The 22,253-nt window shown below is 45.6% G+C and overlaps 1 protein-coding gene across 6 annotated transcripts in view; it reads left to right on the top strand.

Moving 5' to 3' along the window:
- The window catches only part of SRGAP3 (SLIT-ROBO Rho GTPase activating protein 3), a 266,808-nt gene that overhangs the window by 182,915 nt on the left and 61,640 nt on the right, over nucleotides 1-22,253 (top strand). For all 6 annotated transcript variants that reach the window (XR_012906465.1, XM_075938720.1, XM_075938717.1 and 3 more), the window contains 3 exons: nucleotides 2,255-2,317; nucleotides 14,863-15,048; nucleotides 17,489-17,617. Coding sequence is in view for 5 of the 6 variants with exons in the window: in XM_075938720.1 (XP_075794835.1) it covers nucleotides 2,255-2,317; nucleotides 14,863-15,048; nucleotides 17,489-17,617 (378 nt within the window). In the remaining variant the exon portion in view is untranslated. The remainder of the gene's footprint in view (nucleotides 1-2,254; nucleotides 2,318-14,862; nucleotides 15,049-17,488; nucleotides 17,618-22,253) is intronic.

The raw sequence follows: 22,253 nt of genomic DNA, 5'->3' as shown, positions 1-22,253 counted from the left end.
GGTGCAACATGGATGAATAGAGCTGTACAGTGTTGTTATTCACATCTACATGTGTGGATTGCATTTGAGGATTTTTTTTAATATGGAAATAAAGGTCTGGGTTAATTTTGGGCCACCTAGTGCTAACACTGTAGATGCAGTGAAAGCAGAAAACATCTGTATTTTGGTTTTAAAGGCTATAAATGTGAAAAAGCCCTCAAGTGGATTGGCAGCCTATTTGGTGGTGTCATTTCAGTTTCTGAATCAGGAAGGATATTAGGCAAGATTTGTAGAAGTGTTGTAAATAAAGCCCTGGGGGCATTCTTCACACTGTGGGGTAATTTTATTTCTAGAATGTGTATGTGTGTAATTAAAATCAACACATGTGGTTGGTGCTAGAGCAGAACAAGGGATGGAAAATCTTGTCTTGGAAGCAACAAAGGGCAAATCTGGGTGGGAACAGAATATATTTTAAAAAGGCATTGCCAGGAACCTGTTGCATTGCCAAAATTTACTCGTTCCTCTGTAAACTGAGAAGAGGAAAGGAAAAACACTGCAAGCACGAAAGTAATGTGAAAAATGCAGCTAGATAGCAGCAGCATGTATAAGTTGCTGTGTTTTGTTCTCTGTGGGATGGGTGTGAATGCATCTGCTAGGGATTAGCAGGATTCACTTGGATACAAGTGATGAAGGGGTTTGGAACAAATGCATCTCATTACACAATGTTTCAGACCTTTAGTGTGGTTTAAAAAAAACCCAGCAAGACAGATGAACTCTCCTACCCCAGATTTTTGGCGTCCTTCCAGAGTGGAACACCCTTGCTGCTTCAGTCTGCTGAACCACCACCCTGCCTCATCTAGCACCCTTCCTCTCTCCCCCCCCCACTGACTCACCTCTTCCAATATTCCCATGATCAGTGAGTCTTAAGAGTTACCATCTTCCCACATTTTAACAGCATGTTTGTAACACTTTAACAATCCATTTCCCTGTCTCTGATGTCCATCTTTTGTTGCCCATCACTACAGTATCTGAGCCCCAGACTTTTGTTCATCACCCTTCCCTACCTCCTGATTGTTGCATCTGTGATAGAAATTGTAAGTTCTTCAGGGGAGAGGATGTCTTGTGCTATGCATTATGTACAGTGTCAGAATAGTAGAAATTCCATCACACTTGAGTCCTCTAGGTGCTACTGTGGCTCTACTACTTGTTACTAATGCACCATAATAAGTAATGAATGTAATGATGAGAACAATTACCAAACATACCCAGCAAGGGTTAACGTGTGCCCCATCATTGAGAAGGGATAGCGTCTTCCCATAATCCCGAGGATGCCTGGATACTTCCGCAGATTTCACTGGAGTCGAACATGCTTATCAGAGTTTTGCTAGATTTTGCCAGTGTCATACCTGTGATGCTCCCAGGGCTTCTATGCTACCTGCCCAGGCAGAGTGGGCAGAACACCGAGCACTTAACCCAACCCTGCCCTGATGAAAGGGTCTGAATAAACATGCATTGAGCTGGTGTAAGGAGGTGTCCGTTGGCATTCCCATGAGAGAGCAGCGCTCCCCAGGGCAGCCAGGAGAAAGAACTGACAAGTGAGCCAAAGTTTGGAGATGAAGGCCCACATGCTTGGCTGTGGCTGAGGTACATGGGATATTTGCTTTCCCCTAATCTTGGAATGGCCATGTGCCAGTGTGGTCCCTCAGCATATCCAAGAGCAACCTAAAGGCTGGATTAATGTACCATGCTGCTAGCCCTGAGCCACCAGTATAGGCTGTGGGGATCAGCTCCTATTGCTGGCTGCATCCTCCTGGCAGGGCGAGCTGGCATAGGAACCTCTGTGCCACTGACAGATCCCTCTATCTCAGGCAGTTCTGTGGTGGTGAGTAGTGCTGACCAGCAGCACAAAACATCCAGACCTTGCCTGACAACAAGCAGGGGGGGATAGCTCAGTGGTTTGAGCATTGGCCTGGTAAACCCAGAGTTGTGAGTTCAATCCTTGAGGAGGCCATTTGGGGCAAAAAATTTGTCAGGGATGGTAGTTGGTCCTGCTGTGAAGGCAGGGGACTGGACTCAATGACCTTTCAAGGTCCCTTCCAGTTCTAGGAGATAGGCAATCTCCATTAATTTAATTTAGGGCTCCTGTAAGCATAGAATTATGAACAGCTTGTTCATTTATCCCCTTCCCCCCAAAGTGTGCTGATATTTGCAAGAAAAAGTAAATAGTGTGACCATAACAGAATCTCAATTTAACTTTCAATGTTTTTTGTCCCAGAGTAAAGAAATTGGTCTGCAGATGCATGAAGAGCTCTTGAAGGTCACCAACGAGCTGTACACAGTAAGTAATGTGGTTATTTAAGCTGTGTAGTGAGGATTATTCTATTCAGGAACATAGTCAATGTGATTGTTTATATACAGGTACTCTGGAAGGCTCTCTCCACAGTTACTACTTTTTTCGGTTTTGTAGTTATTGGAAATACTTGATTTTCAGTTGGGTTTCACTAGGGTAGAGAAAAGCTTACCAGCTGTCCCAGTCCTACACTGCAGCTTTTAAAAAAGCTATGGATTTAATACGACACTACAGATTACTTGATCTGATTCTTGAGTGGAGGCCCCTCAGGCTGTTTTGGGTTTGATGCAGTATGATCTTTACCCATTGCTCTAGTATTCACATCTACTGGGGCTTTCTTGGTGTTGCCTTTAGGACTGTTTTCTGTAGTCACTTTTAGATGTCATCAGTGACTACAGTTTCATTCAGATTCAGTGGAATCATTGCATTGATACTGTGTGTAAGTGTAGTTGTATCTGACTCTTCTGTGGTTTCTGCTGCATGCCCATGTCACACAGTTGATAATGGCTTAATCCGGCTGCCAGCAGGTAAATTTGGTATCACTTCTGTCCTGTAAGTGCTGTTCTTCCTGATTAATTCAACAGTAGCAGTTTTCTCACAGAACTCCTAGTTCTAAGTGAAACCATGAAAACCAGGTTTCTGTGAGTGAGGCAGTGAAAATCCTAGTATTGCTCCTGATCCTTGGCCATGAGGGATTGGATTCTCATTTCTGTTTGGGTTTAAGGATTGATGATGTACTCTAGGAAGCAGTATAAAACCCATCTTGCCTAGGAAAATTCATCCAATCTAGCTGAGTTTTTCAACCGTGTCCATTCCCTGGACATAAATTCTCCACAGCAGGTTTATTCCTACAGTAAAGATGGATAAGACTCAAGTCTGCTGGGTTCTGAAATGAATGTAACTTTAAGGCCAGGACTACACTAAATGGGAACATTGAATCAAGATATGCAACTCCAGCTACGCTAATTACATAGCTGGGGTCAACATACCTTGTTTCAGTTTCCCCATCATCCGCTCAGCAGGAGGCTGATGGGAGCAAATGCTCCCGCCTGTCTTTCCTTACTCGTCACACAAGCAGGGATTACCTGCTGCTGGCAGGGATGCCCTCGTAGTTCAATTTAGTAAGTCTTAACTAGACTTGCTAAATCGTACTCCAGAAGATCAATCGCGGCAGCGTCAATCTTCCGTTGAGTGAAAATGTGGCTAAGAAAAACCTGAAGCAAAATCCTGGTCTCATAATCAATGGCAAAATTTTCAGAGACTTCAGTGAGACTTTACTCACAATGCTTTTTTGCTCCCACATTCTGACCAGGGTGTGCCTAACTGGATAAAAAGGCAGAAATCTGTGGAGAAGGAAACCCATGTTACTTTGAGTTGATTTGCCTATAATGATGGCCAGCTGTGTCAGCCAGCAAGAAACAAGTGACCTGGAAGAGGCGTGCTCTTTACAGAAATTACAATGAAATGGATGCAAGTACTGAGCTTTAGTAGGCAGTTGATCTGTTTTAAGAAATCATCCCAAATATACAAAGTATATTATCCTGGGTAAGCAAATGACTTGTGTCATCCCTTGGGTGATCATTTAAAATCTTGTAGCATATTTTGCTTGCAGGATGATCTGGCATGGCAATGTTGCTCTGCGGCTTGTCACCATACCCATGACTGAAGTGGTGTTGTGGTATTCTCTGGCCTTAGCAATGTCTTGTTATGAATAAAGGAACTGCACATACACAGTATTTGACAGCTAAATCACTGTTACGTAAAATTGGGAATAAAATTTGGAACCATTGACTCAAAATCAGACTTTGTCCACTTATGTTAAAGGAGGTCTGTTTTAATTGGCGTGTATCCTCTCTCTTGGTCAGCTGCTAGTGTGTGATATAATGTTAATACTTGAACTAGCACATCTCACACTGTGTAGAGCCACCGTGTCCAACCAGTTCTGAAACGATCACCTGTTGCTGTTGCTATAGCGAACTAGCCACCCTCGACCGGCCAAATGGCCACATGTGGCCAGTGACCATCAGTGTAGAGGTACATCAGTATTATAGTATTGTACTTCACGGGAATAATGTTCATCCAATGGACTGATTTCCCTGCATGTTATTCAGATATATACGATAAAAGGTGAAAGCTGTGAGCCTCCCATGCATGCTTGTGGCATGACTAGACCCCTGATGGGGATTGTGTAAGGAGAATTGTGTACAGCATGTAGAAAGTTTTTTTTCACTGTTTTAACTTCCATCTCGGGGCTTTGCTACCCACAAACTGGAGCCAAAATAACTAAATCAGCTTTAATTCACACTTTTCATTATGTTGATGTTAACCTGTGTGTATTTACTCTTAGGGTATGTGTTCCCGTAGAGCTGGAAGGGGCCCATTCCAGCTTGTAGAGATTTACTCATGCTAACTCTGAGTTACCAGGCTAAAAACAGAGGTGTCACTGTGGTCTGGGTGCTGGAAGGAGCTAGTCGCCCTATTATCTCAGATGGAACTGAACTCTGGGCAGCTTGACCCTCGTCACAGCAGCCGTTATTCTGTTTTTAACATGGTAGCTCAATCAGAGCTAATGATGGTTTATATCCTCCAGCTGGAGTGGGTATATCCAGGTGCTACTATAGACTAATCCTCATTTTGGAATGGGTGCTGTACTTACTTAAGTAACTCTGTAAAAATAACAAAACTGACTTATGTTACATCAAAGTAAGATGCTGAAATAAGAGCCTCTTCACTCTGTCTTGCACCACAGTAATTAAGGTGTGAGTTAAAAGAGATTTTGTTGTTTTTGCTTCAGATATGTATCGATAATCCTTCTGAACTTTGGCACAAGGGGACGCAAAGTTCATGTATAAAAATATAGTTTCCTCGTGCACGGAATATTCCCTTTGCATTCTTATGTAGGAAACATCAGCCCAAATTTCAGTCAATATAAATAGCCCCGAAGTGAAATTTCAATTCATTCGTTTCATAGAGCTAATAGGGTGCAGTGTAATTAATTGTTTTGCATGTGACAATGTTTGTTTCACACAGTATATAAACAAAAGCACCCAATTAAAGGCAGAATACTGAACATTTCAAAAGTGCCATATAATTAACCTGGGGAATTCTCTGCTGCAAGATATTATTGGGAAAAAACTTTATTTAAAAAAATGATTACATACTTGCTATGAATTAGTATAACCTCTAGAGCTGTATTAAATTAGGGTACAATTATAAGGGCCATCAGCCCTTGTAAAGCTGGTTGCCAGTTGCAGTTAGGAAATTCTTTCTGCAATTATGTGCAGTGCATGTGGTTAACCCTTCCTCTGTAGTATTTGGCTTTGGCTCCTGCGAGACAGGATGGTCTTTTTTTGGTTTATTATAGCAGCATAGTTAATATGCCCTTAAAATAACGATAGGGTATTAGTACCAGCTACAAATGGGATGGATACCTTTCATCTAGCTTGGAATTTATCTCTCCTTTTTGGCCCTGATCCCTCACCTTTAACCTCAGTAATAATTGTGTTGACTCCAGTGAAAGCAGGATTGTGGCCTTTGGCCATCATTCAGCAGAGCACATAAGCCTGTGTTTAAACTCCATCTTTGTTCAGCGGAGTGCTTAGCATATGTTTATGTGCTTTGCTGCATCGGAACCTTAATAAAGAACTGCTTAGAAACATAAAGCGCTCTAGCTGAAGGCAGCACGCAGCCCTGTTTATGACTAGTAATTTTGTCTGTGGCCTTTATCTAGAACAGGATATTAATATTGCAAAACACAACTTGTGTTGTTAAATAACTAATGAACATTACAACATATTTTTCCGCCTTCCATTGTAGCTAATTAACTTATTTGCAAAGAGATCCCAGGGACACAGCTGTGGCAGCTTTTCTTTCTGACACAATAGTTTAAGACAGGGACAACATGACTTTGCTCCAAATGCTGGCCAGAAGGCGTGAGAGGATTGCAGATTGGAGAGTAAATTTCTATAGGTAAAAATTAAGAGCGCTCTTAAAATAAATAGTTATTCCTTTCAGTGTGGGAATTTTAAAGACCAACTCATTCTGAGCTGTATTAAGTGGCATCAGATGAGAGATAATGAGGGCTGTTTGTCCAGCAAATTTACCAAGACAGTGGTTTCAGTGATACAAACTTCATCAGTTTGGAAAGAATAAATTATATAAAATGTTGATTCCTTTGTGCTATCGTAGAGATTTTTCAGAGGTGGTGCAAATTGGACAAAGACCATTTTATTCATCGTTGAATCCTTGCTCGGGTCGATTCTATTCAAGGCACCATAGCTTCCATCCTTGGCTAGGAGACCTAGGTCCCTGATGCCAACATCTTCACCTACAAGGCACGGAACACCAGGATGCCAATCCCGTTACCCACAGTTCCATTGGGCCTCCCACTGGAGATCGCCATGGCACAGATCACCATCACCTAGGTGGCCTCCTAGACATTGTGCTCCCTCCCCCTCCGGTGCAGGATCGTTCCTGGGTGTGGCACCGGTCTCAGGCTCCCCAGTACTGCTCTTGAGACAGGCACAGGTCACTGACATGGTCACTTGGCAGACTCAGACATCTATAGCTCCGCTCTGCTCGCCGAAAGTGCAGCAATCTGAGTCAGAAATAAAATTCAGCCCCTTACCTACAAAAGGCAAATTTCATAGGCTGGTGGAAATTGGCCTGGCACTTGGCAACATGGAGGGGCAGGGGCAGGTGGTCTGCTCAGTGGCAGTACTGGAATTCATGGGGTATAACTATTGTGCCTGTCCCATATTCCCACTGCCCCTACCAGGCTGTATTGGATAAACTGCCAGCACAGACAGCACTGGGGTAGTAGGCTATGTTCTGTGGTGTTCTGTGGTAAGATATTTTCCTTTGTTAAATCATTCTTTCTTGCACGACAAATGTGAGGCCTGAACCAGCCCACTCAAGTCAGTAGGCTCTAGATGACCACAGCGATGAGCACCATTGTAGGTACAGAAGCTCAAACACAGCTAACAAAAAATTATGCTGAAATTTACTGTTTGGACCCTGCTTTATCTAGGGCCAGTGAACACTTCCCAACCTGAAAACAAAAATGTGGTTTTATTTACAGTACTGACTGGGTCAGGGTTTCACTGTTAGGCCCTTCCAGTTACATGAGCATAATGCAGTTGTGTATATCTGGATCTGAAGAAATGCCTGGAAATCCTCTCTCTTGTTATAGCCAGCCAGCTATAGCCCAAAGTGCAGACCTTCCATTTAGTTTTTCCTCTGTGTTTTTAACAAAAGAAAAAAAAGTGGGGTTTGGACAAAGCAGCAGAGGAGGGATTGTATGACAGCTCAACAAGTCTTTCTTCTGCATTGGGATTAATTTTGGCTTGCTTTGTGTGCTGTGATCTTCTTTAGGGTAACTGCAGTTGCAAATAGGGATGTAAGCGTTTAACCAGCTAACCGATAAGCATTAGCCTATTGGTTTCTGTTCTATTTGAACTTTTCTGCCCTGCGTGCGCATGCTGACTCCCAGCAGACAGTCCCACAGTGCAGGGTAGTAGCCAGCCCCCTGAGAACTGGGCAGGCAGTGGGGAATTGGTACATGCTGGGAGCCTTCTGGCTTGCAATGCAAAGCCCACAGCATAACACTCCCCAGGAGTGGGGCAGGTGGAAGAGCCCACAGTGTAGGGCAGCTATCAGCTCCCCAGGAGCAGGTCTGGCAACTGGAGCCACTGTGCACCGAGAGCTGGCTTATACTTATTACTTATACTATAAGATGGCTCCCAGCGTGCACTGGCTCTGGCTGCCTGCCCCTGCTCCCAGGGAGCTGGCTGCTCCAGTCATTCTGCAGTATAAGCCTTATACTGCAGAGCTTGCAGTGCAGGGTGGCAGCTAGCTCTGTGGGAGCTGTGGTGTCACTCCTCTACCATTACTTCCCTCCGTACTCCTACTCAGACAAAAACAGTTAACCCTGTAACCCCTGGGATGTTTAACGGTTACATGGTTAGTGTTTTAAAACCTTTTTTACATCCGTAGTTGCAAACACGTGGAAAATTATGAGCTGTGTGAAATGACACAGGACAGCGTAGAAATGGGACTGAAATCTCCACTCATTCCTCTTTCCATTCTTCTTTAATTATCAATCACAGAAACAGCACTTTTCTGGGGAACTTCGGTAAGGCTTTTTGAAGCTCATTTAGAGGCTGTTTACACTTGGCTGGGAAAAAGATCATCTGTTTCAGCCAAACCTTTTCCAATCAAAACACTCTAGATTCTTTTTGACAGCCACAGCTGTGGAAAATGCTGCGTGTTTTCTGCATAGGGTCTTGTGCAGATTTCCTTTACCTTCTGCTTTCTGTGGATGCACACTCCTTGCTACTCTCTGATTTTCTTTCTTTCCGCTCCCTGCCCCACCGGCAGCAGTGACGGTTTTTTGATTTTGGATGGAAGCTACATAACTTGGCCCAGCTTTGTTCAAAACTCAGCCAGAACTCATAGACAGCAGCATGCCTGATTAAGGTTGTGGGTTTGGTACAGGGAAGCAGGGGCTTGCCCAAAGTCACACAGCAAGTCAATTACAGAGCTAGGAATTAAGTGCAGAGGTGAAATGCTGACCTTACTGATGGAGTGAGAGTTTTGACTCCAAAGCCTGTGGCTGAATCCCAGGATCACTGCTTTCCCCAAACCTTAGGAAACATTTTTATGCTTCTGCTGACAATGAAACTGACATTTAAAAGGAACCTTTTGCTCACGTTATCAGAGGACATCATTATAGCTGAACTATATTTGCTTTTAATTGAGTCAGGAGGTTCTGATCGCCAGCAGGTATTGATTACTTGACTTGTTTTTTGTTCAAACAAAAGCTGTCCGGCCCCCCAAGTGCTTGTCTTTCTGCCCATGTGAAAGATTGTTATCCTTTGACATTATGTAATTTGTATTGCAAGGAGTTGGTGTTACCTTGGACAGGGATTATAAAAAGGGCTTGAGGTTGGAGAAAAGGCTTGTTTAAAGGAGTGTCTAGAGCTAGGCTGGAGAAAATGGAAATATTAATGAGAGCATGACAGCTGATTTATTTTGTTTTTAATAAGTTGCTTGGGTCAAATTGCCATTTATGTGGTTTATTGCTATCTATGTAGCAAGAAGGTTCTGAGAGCATAGACTCACGGTAGGGCTGCAATGGGAAGGGAAGGCTAGAGCCCTACCAAATTCATGGTCATGAAAAAATGTGTCAGACTGTGAAATCAGGTCTTTTGTGTGCTTTTTCCCTCTACTATACAAATTCCACAAGGGAGGCCAGCCTTTCTCCATTTGGAGGTCTAGACCCAAAAGGGAGTTGCGGGGGAGTGTCACAAGTTTACTTTGGGGGATGAGGTATTGTCACCCTTACTCTTGTACTGCCTTCAAAGCTGAGTAGCAAGAGCATGGCATTTTTGGGCCAGGTGCCCAGCTCTGAAGTAAAGGTGGCGATACCATATTGATTCCCATGGTGCTGTCTCAGGTTCCCATTGGTAGGCATGGGATGTTGCACATTGCTGTGGAGGAGCCAGTGTAAGATAAGAGGCCATCAGTGGTTTGCTGTAAGGGTTCGACCAAAGTTCTTGTGGGATGGAGACAGTGCATGGAGTAGTTGCCATTCTTACTCCTCCAGAATCTGAGTCTCCTGAAGCACCCCAAGAGGAATGTCAGCCATTTTGCATGGGAAAGGAGGCCCATTCTCTGGAGCTCCACCTGTCCCCTGATCTATAACCTCCATTTGGTTGCTAGTGTGTTATGGAGAGGTAAAATATGCCCTGTTACGTCTTTGTACTGATGAGAAGTTAGAACAGTGTAGTGCTAATGAAAAGCAAATGCCATGTTGACTCGTTGCGCTCATAAAAGTGTGCTAATAGGGAGCATCAAAAGCAAAGCCTAAAGCCATGGTGGGTCTTAAAGGCCAGAAAGATCAAATCCAGCACATGTCCCTTAGGTTTTGGCTTGGATTTCAGCAGCCATCTGAAGATTGTTATATAACAAGGTATGCTTTAGGCCGAAGCTATCCCTCCACTACATTTTTGTCCAAGGCTACAAGGTTATTGCTCTGTGGAAAATCAATGGCTCATAAAGAAAGTCCTTGTAAGTTTATTTTCTTTAACATTACCTAAAGGGTAAAAGGATGGGACGGGAATAAACTGTCTGTTCTAATTTGTAGGAATATCAGACAGTAGTTCAGTATCCCCCAACGATTCCTCTTTCCATCCCCATCCCTGAGTCAAAAAATTTATAAAGGGCTTTCTAATCTGAGCCCAGGCGTACACAGGCAGAAAAAATTGATGCAAGATACACAACTCCAGCTATGTGAAGTCGATGTACCTTGCATCGATTTCTCTGGGGAAGTCCCACAGCGGGGAGTCAATGGGAGAAACCCTCCTATCAACTTCCTTTACTCCTTATGAGAGCAAGGAGTACTGTGGTCAATAGAGGTGCCCTATTTGATTTAATGGGTCTTTACTAGACCCATTAAATCGAACTTCAGAAGATGATTGCTGGAGCATCGATCCTCCGATAAGTGGAAACGTGGCCTCATACAAGGGCTGGCAATTTACATTGTCATCTTCTCCCTCCTAGTTCTTTCCTCTCACTCTACTTCCTTATTCAGAGAATGCTAAAAAAAAAAAAAAAAAAAAAAGCTTACCACAAAATTTTAGGAAATCAACTTGAATGCTATTGGTATTTCCTAATCTAGAGTAAATCGGTGCAGCTGCACTGATGTCAGTGGTGCTACAGTAATTTACACTAACTGAGGATCTGTCCCTGTGTTCACTTGGGCTAATTTAAAAAAAAAGGGAGAACTAAACTACTGCTTAGCCTGATGAGAGCCTTAGAGAAACACTGAGATAAATGCCCAGAAAGGAGGACACCATCAAAAAGGCAGAAATGAGTGTGGGATCAAAGACCAAGATTGCAAAATGCCTAATGATTTCAGGTGCCCAGCTTGAGATATAATTAAAGGGACCTGATTTTTCTGAAAACTAGGCCCTCTATATCCAAAATCTGCACCCCTAATCACTAGGAAAATTGTGGCCAGTGTCTTTGCCATGAATTTTTTTTTTTTTGGTAAGTCAGATGGGTAACCTTGTTAGTCTGTATCTGCAAAAGCAACAAGGAGTCTTTAAGGTGCCACAGGACTAACAGACTGTCAGATGATTGGCCAAAGTGGTTTTTTATCCATGAAAGCTTATTCCCAAATAAATCTGTTAGTCTTCATGGTGACATAGGACTCCTTGTTGGGGTGTGTGTGTGTGTGTGTTGTGTTGTGTTGTGTTTTGAGCTAGATGTTTTAGACCAGCGGTTCCCAACTGCTGGTCCACGGATTAGTGGCAGTTCACGAACCGTTGCCATTCCATGGGGGCTCTGGGGACTGGGATACGTTGCCCAGCCAGTGTTCCATCTGAGGCCCGCCCACCTCCTCAATAGAGTCATGCAGTGGTTGCTGACCTGCTCCGGGGTGGGGCCACATGGTGGATAGCAGCCTGCCCCAAAAGCAGCTACCACATGGCCCTGGCCCTAGCTTCAGCCCTTCCCCAGGGTTGGAGCTGCAGGCTGGGTGATGGCTGCTACGGCTGTGGCCAGAGCTGGAGCCGCATGCTGGGCAGCCCGTGACTGCTCCAGTGGCCCTGGCCAGGGGCAGAGATGGAACCGTGTTGCAGGCAGCCCACGGCTGCTCCAGCGGTTGATGCCAGAGCCACATGGCCGTAGCAGCTGTTCCTCCAGCGGCCGGGTCCAGGGCTACATGGTCCCCTACGGTAGTGGGGCTCTGGAAAAAGGAGGCTGGCATTGGGGAGGGTCTGGTGGGGGGGGCTCTAAGGGTGTGGGGCTGGCAGAGCGGAAGCTGCCTGTTTGCAGCGACTCTGGGGGCCGGGACTTTTGGTGGACTGGTAACATTATATTTGCATACTTGAATATTTATTATTTGCATAATGAACATACAGCTATGCAAATCAAATGTTAACGGTCCTCCAAAAGTTTGTGAATGGGTTTGCCAGTCTGCGGTGTAAAAAAGATTGGGAACCACTGTCCTAGGTGATATCCAGAACCCTGTTTGAATCAATAGTAGTCTTACCTTGACTTCAGTGGAATTAAGATTTCAAAGCTGTAATCCATCTGCTTTATGGAAAGTTTAAGAGGGGTGAAAGGGAGAGAATGTATGGACTGGGTGGGACACAGCCATGAATGTAGCTGTGAATAATGCCTAATTATTTGGGTATGGCAAAGAGGCAGCCAGCTCTGCCAGGTATGTTCTTACCGATTCAGAGAGAAAAGGATCTGGCCTGCAAAAATATGCAACCTTTGTATTCGCGTTACAGATCCCCTTGCTGGTTCCATGCCTTGCAGGAAAAGTCTTGTAGAATGTAATTGAAAATGAAAAGTTTATTTTAACCAGCCTGTAGAATTTAACACAGAATGATCTTCCAACTCTGGTTTACAAACTCTTCACAAACCCATCCCCTTCTGCTTTTTCCCATTGAGCCTGGCACACTCCTCCGCAGTACTCATGATTTACAAGGGATCCCCCTTAATTTTAGATTTACATATGCTGATAGCCCTTGTAGACTGGTCTTCTAGCTGGCTGTCAACTAAGGGTGTTAAGATTCTGAGTCAAAATAAAGTTTATTTCATGTTCATAATAGGAACGTCTCCCCATGTCACCTGTCATCCTGTTAGGTGCTGAATGCTTTTCTGAGAGCAGCTGAGTCTCCCTAAGTCTACACTGCACCAGAGACATGCATTAGTGCACTAAAAATTGTAACGTAGAGACTGCAGTCCAGACTGGAGAGAGATGGGGCTGGGCTTGAGACCCCAAGCTTCAGTGACAAAGCAATGTCTACTTAGGTATTTTCAGTGCATTAGCATGAGCCCCATGAGCACATCCTGTGGGCTCAGGCTGGGAGGCAGGTTCCCAGATGCAGTATAGACACATCCCAAGTTCCTCTGAAGCCAGTGGGTTGTGAGGTTTAGCATCTCTCAGGAGCGAACCCTTGGTATTCCCTTCCCTGATAGTTGAGTTGCATCTTGTATTTTAATGCCAACATCATACTGCAATGATGGTACTTCAAAGGGTGAGGGCTTTGCTAGCCTGTCTTCAGTTTGGAGAGAGTGGTGCTCTCTGGCTTTGTGATGCAGGGAGGGAGAGGTGGCAGGATCTTTTGCCTTTGTGCCCGGGGGTCTACTCTCCATCCTTGTGACAGGAGATGCTCAGAGCTCCTTTAAGTCCTATTTGAAAACTTTGCTTCTTAAAGCCATCAGCATGGCAGAGCGAGTTCGGTATTTGAAACTGCAGTTCTGTTAGCTGCTTTCTCGCTGTGGTAAATGTCAGCATCTGTGCGTGGGTGCTGGAGAGGTCAGATTAGATCCGAATAACTCCCTTTGAGGAGGGCTTTAGAAAAATTCTTAAACCTTATGAAAGTGGCATCAGTGAGGGTCTGGTGAGGAGAAAGAGAGGTAGAGCCAGAGCACTGCCCCATGGGGCACAACCATTTCTCCCCTAAAGGTTGGTGTGGAGCACACACCTGCATATAAAGGACGAGGTACTGCTGGCGTGAGGTATGATCTTCCCCGATATAACTCTATTCTGCCCCCTACGCAGCAGCATAAGCCAGAATCTGGCCCTTAGTGGTTAGCCAATATCCACAGCCCCATTGGTAGCCGCGACCAGACTGTTACCATGTAATTGCTCTGCAGAGGCACATCCAGCATCTCTGGCCTTATCGAGAGAAATGTAAAATAAAACGTCCAAGTCCTGGCAGGAGGTGAGGAAAGGGACCGAGAGAGAGAGGAGCAGATGTGTGTGCCAATGCTATTAAAATGATCATATGGGGCCCTTTGATCTTTTATTTTGAAAGTGTGATGGTAGAAGGGAGGCATCAGTGTTTTCTGTGGGACACAGAAACACCACACGACGCGAGCTACTCCTGTTGCTAATGGGATGGGCGTCCTTGGTGTCAAATCCACCATTGCAGCTGGCGACAGACAAGGCACCAATTGGAGCGGGCGCAGGTGCAGCAAGTTCAAGAGGAGGCACGTTGGAAGGGGGGGAAAGGGAGCTTGCCTCTGCCCAAGTGGCACTTGTTTCTGTGGCAAGAGAATTTGAGCCTGGTTCTCAGTTACTCCGTTCCTGCACTTAGGAAGAGGAGGGTCGGGGCCAACATGGTGTCAAGCTACTTTTGTGCTCCCCGTGTGCTACCTTTGCTGCATGGGCCTTCCTGCCCCCAGCGCAGAGCTGCTGTAAGTCATGCAGAGTTCCCCTATGGCTCTGAGTAGCAGAGAAGCTGGAGTGCAGTGCACTCTGGCCATGCTGTAATGTGGGGGATGGCGGCAGGGATGTAGAACAGCCCTTACACCAGCTCTGCCCTTGCTGTAAATATGTTCTGAGTCAGGGTTAGCCTCAGTGGCTGACCCCAGCCCCCTCGAAGGGGTGGCATCAAACAGCCTTAGCCTAGCTAAAATCTGGACCACGATCTGTAGGCCTCTCCAGCCTGTATCATGCACATGCCTTGACACTTTAAGTGTAGGAGACTCACTAGCTTCTGTCTCCTCAGGTGATGAAAACTTACCACATGTACCACGCGGAAAGCATCAGTGCTGAGAGCAAGCTGAAGGAAGCAGAGAAGCAGGAGGAAAAGCAGTTCAACAAGTCTGGGGACATAAGCGTGAACCTGCTGCGGCATGAGGACAGGCCTCAGCGCCGGAGCTCCGTCAAGAAGATTGAGAAGATGAAGGAGAAGGTGAGAGAGAGGAATAATGAGCCTCCCGCACGGCTGACAGCTTGGCTGCTGATGGATGCAGCCGTTGCCGCTGGCTGTGTGGATACAGAGCTAGGCGTACAGACAAAAATCTCTCTGTGGCAAAGGTTTTGACTCCAGCATTCATCATTGTCTTGCAACCCTTTTTGCAGCCTTTGAAGAGATCAGGGAGGAAGTGTCCTGCTAGTTGGATGTTGGTGCATAGCTTAGTGAAGCACAATCTGGGGAAGCTATAAAAAAACCTCTTTATTGCTCATTAGTAATGGAGGTGTGCCAAAATCCGCTGGTAGCAAGGGTTTGATTCAAAGTCCGGCTGCCACCTTGTAGCAGAAAATGGGGCCTGGTGAACATCATTCAGCATATCCACAGAGGGGATGAAATAACGTAGGTAGGGACTCATGTGGCCAACCATTAAATATTGCAGTGTGGTTCAAAGTGGAGGGGGAGACTTGAAAAGGGCGGTTGAAAAGGCCTCCCAAAAAGCAATGGCTTTGAAAACAACCACTACAAAAAAGGCTGAGGCCACCAGCACAAGCCATTTCAATTAAATTTTATACAGTAGCTATTCAGATGGTTGCCAGTGGGTCCAACTGATATTTTGGACAATCTAGGATCAGACAATCTAGGATCAGAGAGTACGTCTAGACTATACCTCTCTGTCGACAGAGAGATGTAGATTAGGCACATCGAAATTGCTAATGAGGCAGGGATTTAAATATCTCGCACTTCATTCGCATAAACATGGCCGTTGTTTTTCCGAAACGGAGCTTTCTTGGAAAAAAACAACTTTTTCAAAAAAAGCGAAAAAATACAACCCTTTTTCGAAAGATCCTGTAAACCTCATTTTTTGAGGAATACAGGATCTTTCGAAAAAGGGTTTATTTTCGAAAGATCCGCATCTAGACTATCGCTTTTTTTGAAAAAGCTCCATTTTGAAAAAAAGCGGCAGCCATGTTTATGCTAATGAAGCGCGGGATATTTAAATCCCTGACTCATTAGCAATTTCGACATGCCTAATCTACATCTCTCTGACGACAGAGAGGTGTCGTCTAGACACAGCCTGAGAGACTTTGTCTGCTGCTGAGGGCGGGCGCATAGCAATAAATCTAGCTGGCCACAATAATACTCCGCAGAGAGGACACCATGCGGGGGAGAGTTGTGGTCAGCTTCCAGGCCGTATTTCAGTAGTTCATTTTCATCTCCCAAATTGGTTCTTGTAACAATGAACAGTAGATATCCCAGGATTCATTAGATCAGAGGCTCATAGGATGAGGTGTGGATACACACAACTGCAGTTTCTCTAACTTTTTCCACCAGTCTGTGAGCTAATGGGGCAGCTGGCTGATGGGGCTCTGAATTAAAATGGAGCACTTACTGCTGTCATAACCCATTGGTATTTTATTCTCTAGGCTGCCCCCAAACTTTGCATTTTGCAGATTCACAAACTCCAAATATTCTCATTCGGGTACCTTTTCTGTGGTGTGTTTTGAGAATTAAAGCCAACCTCCCTAGCCAGGAAACAGATGTGTGTTTACCCTGCTGTGTGTGTTGCACTGGAATCAGGGCCGGCCCGAGGTATTCTGGTGCCCCGGGCACAGGGGCACAGTGCCGCCCCTGGGGCGCACGGCGCATGTGTGGCCTGGCTATAGCCGCTGGCGCACAGCCCAGGCCCTGCCCCTAGGGAGCACGGCGCAAGCGCAGCCCAGTCCGGCCCGGCCGTCGCTGCTGGCGCGTGCGCTAGGGCATATAGGGCCCCGTGTCCGTGGGGGAAGGGCGTTGCTGGCTGGCGCCGCAGGGATGTGGGCGGGCCAGCACTGCGGGAGCTGGGCGCACGGCGCCTGATTGCAGCTGTAAGGGACGTCTCATCGGTTGGCGCCCTGAGCAGCTGCCTGGCTCGCCCATGCCTCCGTCCGGCCCTAACTGGAATACTACATAAGAGAAAGCTCACTGCAAGGGTCAGGCATTCTTGTTCAACCTCTTGATTAGAGAATATCCTGAACAAATTCACTGAACTTATAGGGGCTTGAATTCTGGATTCCCTTCTAAATTTTGCAACGTGAGTCTTTGGGTCAGATTTCATGGTCAGATGCAACTTGAATATCTGGAATTAGTCCCGATTTATAAGTCAGTGCCACTGTGAGTAGAATTTGGCCCTCTAACCTTGACTGATGCCAACTTTCCACAAATGTGCAGATAACATAACTATGCTCTCACTGTATTATGTACTTTCAAATTGAATGCACTTGTTGCAGTGTTGAATGTACCAGGTATGGAATCACTTGTACTGGCAAAGATGTGTGTTGCATCCTACTGAAGGGGTGTTAATATCTGACACCTCCACAGCAGTGCACTATGTAACGAGAGGAAATGCAAACCTTCTAGATAACTTATTTTTACTTTTACATTCAATTTTTGTTTGCAGAGGCAAGCCAAATATTCTGAAAACAAGCTGAAGTGCACTAAAGCTAGGAATGATTATCTGCTGAACTTGGCAGCCACCAATGCCGCCGTCAGTAAATACTACATCCACGACGTCTCTGACCTCATCGATGTAAGTGATCCTTCTCTCTGAATGCATCCACCCCTCTTCCTGTTGAGAAGTAAGCAGATGAGTATCAGACACTGATCCTGTAGCTCACGCTGGTGTGCGCTGTGGTAATACAGGGCAGTTGGTTGGCATTTTGAACTCTGGCTAACCTGGGGGGTCTTTTGCAAGCATTACAGGTTTTTGGTGTCTCCCCTCCCCCCCCCCCAATTATACAAGTATAGTGACAGACACCCAGCAGTCACTGAATGGGAGTTGGCCTTTGCTTTCATGAGACCTCCGCTGATATGTAATAAAGCCATTGATTCATTTTTACTCAGCATTTAAACATCCCTCCTCAACAGCTGACAAAATATATTGATAATTATCAGAGTCACGGACAGGGGGTGAGGGGAGGGGACAGCTGCCTCAGGGCTCCAGTCTGCCACTGCTGCTACTGTGGCATCAGCCAGAACCTTGGGCCTTTTAAATCACCACCAGAACCCTGCGCAGCATAGTCTGGGTTTGCATTAAGGGCTTGGTGGGGAGGCTAGTCCCAGCTCAGCCCCTTCTTCTGCTTCCCCCACAGAGCCAAGCTTCCCTGCCCCTTCCTCCAGGGCCCACAAGTCAGTCCACCCCAAATGTAGACTTCTGGATTTAGGTCCTGGTCTGAACTTAGTAGTCACACCCACCTCTAAGATAACTCTACAGCCATGGTCCCCAACATGGTGCCTGCGGGCGCCATGGCGCCCGTGGGGGCATTTGCATGCGCCCGCCAGGTGCTCGGGGCTGGCCTGGCCCCGGGCACATGGCGCACGGTGAGCGCTGGCCCCGGGCGCGTGGCGCTTGCAGGGGAGCGCCGGCCCCGGGCGTGCGGCGCTTGGCGAGGGGAGCGCCGGCCCCGGGCGTGCGGCGCTTGGTGGGGGGAGCGCCGGCCCCGGGCATGCGGCTATGGGGGGGGGGCTGCCCCCTGGCGCCCGGCGGGCGAACGGCCACACCCCCTGGCACCCAACAACCTCAAAAGGTTGGGGACCACTGCTCTACAGGGCTCATTTTATTTTAGCACTTTCAGCACCTTTTACTTCTTTCCACAAAGAATCTCAAGATTTTGGCTTCCGTGTACCATGGTTATGGTTTCAGCAGACATTTCCAAAGAAATATTTGTGTCTGGATTTGTATCTTCCTATTCACTGATAGCCTGTGTTGGTGGCCTCATTTGAAATGGCTAGAATGCACCTCTGGTATATGGAGGCTTATAAGGTTAGAGTGGAATTCACTTCAGTGCAGAGGGCTTGGAAAAGGTATTACATATCACATAAGCTCTTTAATAAGGAGCTTAAGTTATGTATAGGGTTTTACATGGGCCATTTAAGGTGGGCTAATTTCACCCCTAATGCAGAAACATGGCATGGTTGAGCATGTGTTATTAAAAAGTTGTAGCTTGAAACGGGGCAAACTTTTATTTAAAACAGAAATGACTACGTGGACTGACACGGAGAGTGGTAAATTTCTTTATCTTGTGTTAAAGCGGGGCTGGGCAAAATCCGGCCTATGGGCTTGATCTGGCCCACCAAGCCACTGAATCGGGCCCATGGATGTAGTGAAGAGCCTCAAGCAAGGTCCCTGCCTTCCCTGCCCACCCTGCGCGCTGCTCAGAAAAATGGTTCAGCTGTGAGCCAGTGGTGACGGGCGGCGGCGGCAGTGAGAAGAGGTTTCCCATTGGCCGGTTTCACAATCCCATTGGCCGGTTTCTGCAGTGTGCAAAGTCCCTCTTCTCCCTCCCCTCAGGCTCATAACTATTCACAGACCCACATGGCCCCTGCAGCCTGTGCAGGGGGCGGGCAGGCAGGGAGCCTGTCTGAGAAACCTGCTAGGCTGCTGGGCTGGAGTCACCCAGGTAAGTCTCCCAGACAGAGCCTGCCTGCCCCTTCTTCCCCCTAACCTTCTGCCCCTCCCATTCCTGCACCCTTATCCCACATAACCCAAACCTTCTGCCTCCTTCCCACACCTATATTCCCTCCCAGATCCTGCATCCCAATCCCCTGCTTCAGGTCACAACCCCCTCCTGCCTTAGGACACAACCCAAATCCCTGCTCCCAGTCCTGTGCCCCAGGTCACAACCACCTCCTTCACCCAACCTCCTCCCCAAACCCCATATCACCTCTGTTAATATCATGGAAGAGTGTGGCCCTTCACCACTTAGCAAATTCTTGGAGTGGCCCTCCATCAAAAAATATTGCCCACCCCTGTGTTACACACTAGATGGTTATAGTGCTCCTGTCTGGCCTATCTATGAATCTGTATTTAAAATGGATAGAGAAGCCTCTTGAAAATGCGGAATCTCAAATGGTTCCATATTATAGAAGGTAGCCATGGAAAAACATAATTAGCCTCACTAATTTCATAGCACAGTTTCCATCGATTTCTGAGAGAGCAGGTTTGGGCGGTGTATTCAGTCTTAGGGTACGTCTAGACTACATGCCTCTGTCGCCAGAGGCATGTAGATTAGGCTACCAGACATAGTAAAATGAAGCAGCAATTTAAATAATCGCCGCTTCATTTAAATTTACATGGCTGCCGCACTGAGCTGACAAACAGCTGATCAGCTGTTTGTCGGCTCAGCGCGCTAGTCTGGACGCGTGGGTGTCGACATCAAAGGTATTTGTCGACCACCCAGGTATGCCTCCTGGGATGAGGTTTACCTGGGTGGTCGACAAATGCCTTTCATGTCGACACCCGTGCGTCCAGACTAGCGCGCTGAGCCGACAAACAGCTGATCAGCTGTTTGTCGGCTCAGCGCGGCAGCCATGTAAATTTAAATGAAGCGTCAATTATTTAAATCGCCGCTTCATTTTCCTGTGTCTGGTAGCCTAATCTACATGCCTCTGGGACAGAGGCATGTAGTCTAGACGTACCCTTATGCTCCTTTACCGGCCTGAGCCTGCAAACACCTATGGTTGAGCCCAGATCCCAATTCAGAAAAGGTCTTGAGTATGTGCTTAAGTCTCATCAGCTTTCTTGAAAATTGAGCACATGCTGTGCTTTCCTGAATAAGGATGTTTTCCTTAATTAAGGTCCTAGTGCTTACAATTGTGTCCTAGTGCATTTGCTTGTGTTTCATACAGTGTATATTTTAAGTAATTCAAGAAATGGGGCTACCATCAGTTCCTTTGGGTATGTCTAAACTACCGGGGGGGGGGGGGGGGGTTCAAAAGAGGATATGCAAATTCCATGAGAATTTGCATATCTTCTTCTGATCACTTTTTCAAAAGCAGACCTTTCGAAAGTGAAAGTAGTCTGGATGCGTTTTTTTTCGGGGAAAATAACCCTTTTTCAAAAAATTGTGTAAACCTCCTTTTTTTTAAGGAAGAGTGGTTTTTTTCAAAAAAGGGTATTTTTCCTGAAAAAAACGCGTAGACTACTTTCACTTTTGAAAGACCCGCTTTCGAAAAAGCGATCGGAAGAAGATATGCAAATTCCTTTGGAATTGATATGCATATCCTCTTTTGAAACCTGCCCCATAGTTTAGACGTACCCTTTGTGAGGTAATACACAGCTTCATGGCTTTTGCCATAAGGAATTTCTTCCGGCTATTCAGTTTTAACTTGCGTAAGTTGCAGCAATAGTCCTCTAAATTACACTTATCTGTGTGTGCTAAGTTTTTTGTTCTGGTTTCAATGTCACTAAAATGCATTATTTAAAAAAAACATTGGAGTGCTCATATCTTGTAATGAAACTACAAATCATATTTTTGGTCTACTTAATAATTAAAAGAGAGGTTTGAAGTAAGACTCAGGAATTTCAAGATACTAGTTTGATAGACATGTTATTGGGTGCAATTTTTGAGTCTTTGTCACATTGGCTGAGTTTATTCATATTAAAAGCAAAACAAACAAAACAATCCTTTGCAAATGGAAACATAAGAACAGAAGGATACGAAGCTGCCTTACATTAACTCAAAGGGCAAATCAGTATTTTTTTTAAACGAGAGTGACTTTTGGTTTCCCGGAGAGTTGCTGAATTTCAGGTTAGTGCTAGCTGTTTTAATGCTGTTCCTCCCAAGTTTATTTCCTTGCTGACACTTCCATTGGAGTCAGCAGATGGCTTTTTGTTCTCACTCCAGGAATCCCTTCAGGAAACTTCAAGTAAAGCATCTTTGATTCTGTGCAACTATTTATGCCTAATTATATATTCTGATTGCCAAAAGAAAACAAAGTATTGTTAAGGATGCATAAGCTTTACATGGGTGTCCTAATTTCAAATCCCCCATGAGAAGAGCAGTTTATTTGAACAGGCTTTTGTACAAATCCAGTGTGTTTCAAAGGAACATTGGAGGGGAGATTTTACTACATCCCAGAATAAAGGGATCCCATTCATTGCCCGCACAGTGAGGAGGACAGTGAAAAGAGGAAAAAAAAAAAGATATATTCTTATACTTGTTCAGTATTAGCAACCGCAGGACTTTCAACCTCTTATGTCTAACATAGACAAGAAAAGACTTGGTGCTGTGTGTTTTATATGGAATGTTAAAGTTATAGTTACGGATCTGTATCACCTGGATTTCAATTGTTACTTCAGTTTACAGTTGGTAAGTGCACAAGCATGTGTGCGCGCACACATGCATATATATATATATATAGAGAGAGAGAGAGAGAGAGTGTGT

This window comes from Pelodiscus sinensis, chromosome 11 (assembly GCF_049634645.1).
Source record: "Pelodiscus sinensis isolate JC-2024 chromosome 11, ASM4963464v1, whole genome shotgun sequence".
In the NCBI taxonomy this organism is placed as follows: Eukaryota; Metazoa; Chordata; order Testudines; family Trionychidae; genus Pelodiscus; species Pelodiscus sinensis.
The sequence above is the reverse complement of the archived record's forward strand: the minus strand, read 5'-3'. Positions and strand labels throughout refer to the sequence as shown.